This window comes from Aethalodelphis obliquidens, unplaced genomic scaffold (genome assembly GCF_003676395.1).
Source record: "Aethalodelphis obliquidens isolate GAN/ISIS:26980383/991018 unplaced genomic scaffold, ASM367639v1 scaffold4, whole genome shotgun sequence".
Lineage (NCBI taxonomy): Eukaryota > Metazoa > Chordata > Mammalia > Artiodactyla > Delphinidae > Aethalodelphis > Aethalodelphis obliquidens.
This window is the reverse complement of record NW_020837948.1, coordinates 2,822,987-2,827,171: the sequence shown is the minus strand read 5'-3', so window position 1 is coordinate 2,827,171 and position 4,185 is coordinate 2,822,987. Positions and strand designations below refer to the sequence as shown.

At 46.3% G+C, this 4,185-nt stretch overlaps 1 protein-coding gene across 1 annotated transcript; it reads right to left on the bottom strand.

Annotated features, from left to right (window-relative positions):
- Positions 1 to 1,138: 1,138 nt before the first annotated feature.
- On the bottom strand, positions 1,139 to 3,914 carry HNRNPA0 (heterogeneous nuclear ribonucleoprotein A0). The gene has a single exon (XM_027096722.1). The coding sequence runs from the start codon at positions 3,618 to 3,620 to the stop codon at positions 2,712 to 2,714; it is 909 nt and encodes a 302-aa protein (XP_026952523.1). The 5' UTR covers positions 3,621 to 3,914; the 3' UTR covers positions 1,139 to 2,711.
- Positions 3,915 to 4,185: the final 271 nt, after the last annotated feature.

Genomic DNA, 4,185 nt, shown 5'->3' with positions numbered 1-4,185 from the left:
TGCAAAGTTCTTCACGATAGGGAGACAAAAAAAGGTTCATTTTTATTTTTCTAATCTTTCAAATTAAATTCAAGCAGAGCACAAAAATTATATTCAATACTGATTAGGTTCTGTGCCACCTCCTCCCATGAAGTCTTAATTAAATTTGAAGTAGTAATGGTCAGACAGTTCTTACAGGTGAAAGAAATCAAAACATAAGAATAAATAAGTCCCACGTGCCAAAAATGCTTGCATAAAATTGACAAGAGGAATTCTGGGAAGACGAAATACCACTACTTTTACCTTCACTAAATACCAATCCAGAGTATAAATTTGTAAAGGTATATACATGACAATGAAATGGTAATATACCATGAACAGAATGCTGTCATTTTTCTAATTAAGAGAAAATCCTTTAACATAATTTTTTTTACAAGTCACTACGTTGGAAATACAAAATGACAGTAACCTTATTACACTATGAAAACCCTCCAAGAGGTGGACTATTCCAATTGAACCAGAAGAAACAGATCTTCCCCTTAAAACTGAGTAAAATACAGGCAGAGTAATAATTATGATAAAAAATTTACACGTATCATTTTCTATATCTTAGAGGACCCCCCCAAAAAAGCTGAACCAAATCACCACATGAAGAAAGGCAGTATGATGCATTTTACTGAGAGTAAAAAACAGAAATTTAAGCAAATTGTAAAACCATGTGAGTGCAAAATTTGACTATGTTGCTTATTTATTCAATAGGCAAAAACATCTACCCCATTTGTTGCAGAGGTACTTAAGTATTTGTACCAAGTATCAGCTACCCTTTGTCAAAGTGACTAAGCAGCCTTAAGCGGCCTAGCAATCTTAACCGTTCTTCCTGTCTCCTGAAAGCAGAACCCTAGCAATTAGAAAAAAAAAAACTTTTGGCAAGAATTAAATCTTAATATACAGCAAGAAGAATTAAGAGGAAAAGGGTCAATATATTTTTTTACTTTAAAGCCCAGTAATCTCCCTTCAGAAAGCTTAATACAGCTAGCTTTGGGCTTTCAACCACAAAACTCCAAATATTTTACCATAACATTAAATCAAAATGTAGGTACTGGATTAATAGGTACTCTGAACCCACCCACCAGGTTATACATACTCTCACTCAATCATGTAAAGGATTGAATTCTTTATTTGTGATATCCATAAACGTTGCTATTCTATATGTCTATCCAGGAAGGCAATTTTCTCTGGTATCACTGTTCTGTTTTGCTTTTTATAAACAACAACTTGAATTCTATTGCATGAAAGGGCTACAAATATACATTTGTTAACCAAGCAGAAAACACAGATATTTTGCTTTACAACTTGCACCTAAGATACCAGTACATGAAGCTGGTTCATTAGTCGCCATAGCAATATGGGGCCACTGCCCAAGCTATGCATAGCAGTTTACATTTTCAAATCTCATGTAAAAAGGGCAATTGTGATATTGACTGTTAACTACATTCCTGTAAATCCCATCTTAGTTACAAGTAAATGTATAACCAAAGTCTGCACAGATTTTTGATGGCAAAACTTCTAAATCTGACGCAACTGTCCTAACAAGTTTTTAAACGAATTGTTTTGCAAATATACTGCCATTCTGCCAGTAGATGGTGCCACAAAGGTTGGGGGAAGGATTTCCATAAGGACAACAGTTCAGCTAGAGGGGGAAAAGAAAAACGTCTAAACCTGCTCTGGAAATACAAAAACGCTTTTAGTTTGAGGATAAAATATAACCCTTATTTGTAACCATTCATTACAGACAAACCAGTAAGAGGGATGAAACTAGTCCATCTGAAATTTTTTTAAACAATTCATATGAATGAAAACACATGCTTAATACAAACTATTTTCTTTAGAACTACACGGTACATACTTTGAGGTAAATTCTCATAGAAAGAAGTGACCATGTCAAGATGATAAGCAAATTACTTCGTACAAGAGATGGATGCAAAGAAACTAAAGATTTTAAAAAGCCACATCCACCACTTCAAAAGTTTTACCTGTAAGGGATAAAATTCAACACATCACTACCAGGGCAACAGCCAAGAAGAAGAAGAAAAAAAAACCCACAGGACCTTTTAAAAGTTTCTCGAAGTACACATCAAGAATTAACAAGAAAATTTTTCAACTAACATCCCTTAAAACGGTACGGAATGGATCCTAGAAAAAAATGTTAGACATGTACGGTCAAACACAATGATTTATTAAAAATAAAACGTAAAAATGATTTTTGTACATATGCTTCCAAATTTCGGGCATGGGATCCAAGGAGATTTCATAGAAAACGCTGTAGCCAGATATCAAGTCCTTACAACAAAGTAAACTAACCCGCCCAACCCCCGCCCAGGTTTTGCTACAGAATCAGCAAGTTCACTCCCTCCCCCCAAAAAAAACACAAATTAAAACAAGACATCTTGCTAGTATAAAAACGACCAAGGTCCAAGTAATAATAAAAAAATAGAGTCCATCAATGACTGTAACACAAAAATGTGTATGTGGGGCCAAGTCCATCTTCAGAGGGAGACAAGGGAGGTGGCAGGCAAACAGGGCAACACCCCCAAGGGTGAACAGCCTAAGAAGTGGCTTTCCCAAGGGCAAAACGGGGAAGGCGGTGGGAGGGGAAAGGACTTAGGAGTCGACCCTAGTTGGGTGGTGGAAAACAGCTACCCCTATAGCCACTCCCAGGCATTAAAAAAATTTTAGAAGGAGCTGCCTCCATACCCACCCCCACCGCCATAGCCACCTCTGTAAGGTCCACTGTTACTGCGACCTCCCCAGCTGCTGCCTCCTCCACCGCCGCCGCCACCGCTCTTCATGGGCCCATAGGACGACTGGTGCTGGCTGTAGCTACCGAAGCCGCCGAAGCCGTTACCGTAGTCGCTTCCACCGTAGGACGAACCGCCTCCGCCGCCTCCGTAGGCGTTGTAGCCACCGCCGCCGCCGTAACCACCGTAGCTGTTATAGCCGCCGCCGCCCTTAGACAGGCCGTTCTGGTCACGACCACCGCCCCGACCCCGACCGCCCCGGCCGCCCCGGGAGGAGCGGGAGCCGCCTCCGCCCCCACCGGAGTGGATATCCTCCTTGGGGACAGCCTTCTTCACCTCCACGCGATGGCCCTGGATCGGATGGAACTTGACCACCGCGGCCTTGTCTGCCGCGTCGTGATTCTGAAAATACACGAAGCCGAAACCACGCTTCTTGCCAGACTGCTTGTCGGCAATAATCTCGGCCTTTTCCACGGTGCCAAACTGCGAGAAGTGCTCTATCAGGTCGCCCTCGGCCACGTCTCCCTTAAGGCCCCCGACAAAGAGCTTCTTCACCTTGGCGTGGGCACCGGGCCGCGCCGAATCCTCCCGGGACACCGCCCGCTTCAGCTCCACCGTGTTGCCGTCCACGGCATGGGGCGAGGCGGCCATGGCGGCATCGGCCTCCTCCACATTGGAGTAGGTCACGAAGCCGAAGCAACGGGAGCGCTTGGTCTGGGGGTTCACCACCACCACGCAGTCCGTCAGGGTCCCAAAGGCCTCAAAGTGGCCGCGCAGGCCCGACTCACTCGTCTGCACGTTGAGGCCGCCGATGAACAGCTTACACAGCTGGGAATTCTCCATCTCCACGGCCCGGGCCTTCCCCCCGCCCTGCGAGCTCCGAGGTTTCGCCGTCGCCGTTATCGTTAGCTAAGGCTTCTTCACAGCTTGGGCCCAGCCGTCGCTGGAGCCGCCCCCGCCGGTCACCGACGGGGAAGGGAAGAAGGGAAGGGAAGGGAAAGAGGAAGAGAGGAAGGGGAAGGGAAGGGGAAAGGTGCCGGCTAGAGGGCGATCCGAGGAAAGTTGAAGGCAAGCGAGGACGCCGCTACCGCCACCTCCGCTCCCTTATCTGGGCACCACACAAAGAGGCCGCTGAACGCGCGCGCACCCTCGCCGAGGCGTGCGTCACCGCGGACGTACGACAGCCCAGGGCTGCCCGCCAATCCCCGCCTCGCTCTCATTAGTCCCGCCTACCGCGCTGCCGCGCCGCTCTAGGTCACGGACTCCCCGCCCTCCGCGGTCTATTCAAGCCCTCGGCCTGCGGTGCTCCCACCACCGCCTCTACCGCCCCGTTTTCAACCCCAGGACCCTCAGTTCACCCTGACTAGGGACTCTCCCTGCCCTTAGCGAACCTTTGCGATTCATTTGC

What these genes read in the sequence shown, in the direction of transcription:
- HNRNPA0 (XM_027096722.1), bottom strand. Translation starts at nt 3,620, where the DNA reads ATGGAGAATTCCCAGCTGTGTAAGCTGTTCATCGGCGGCCTCAACGTG.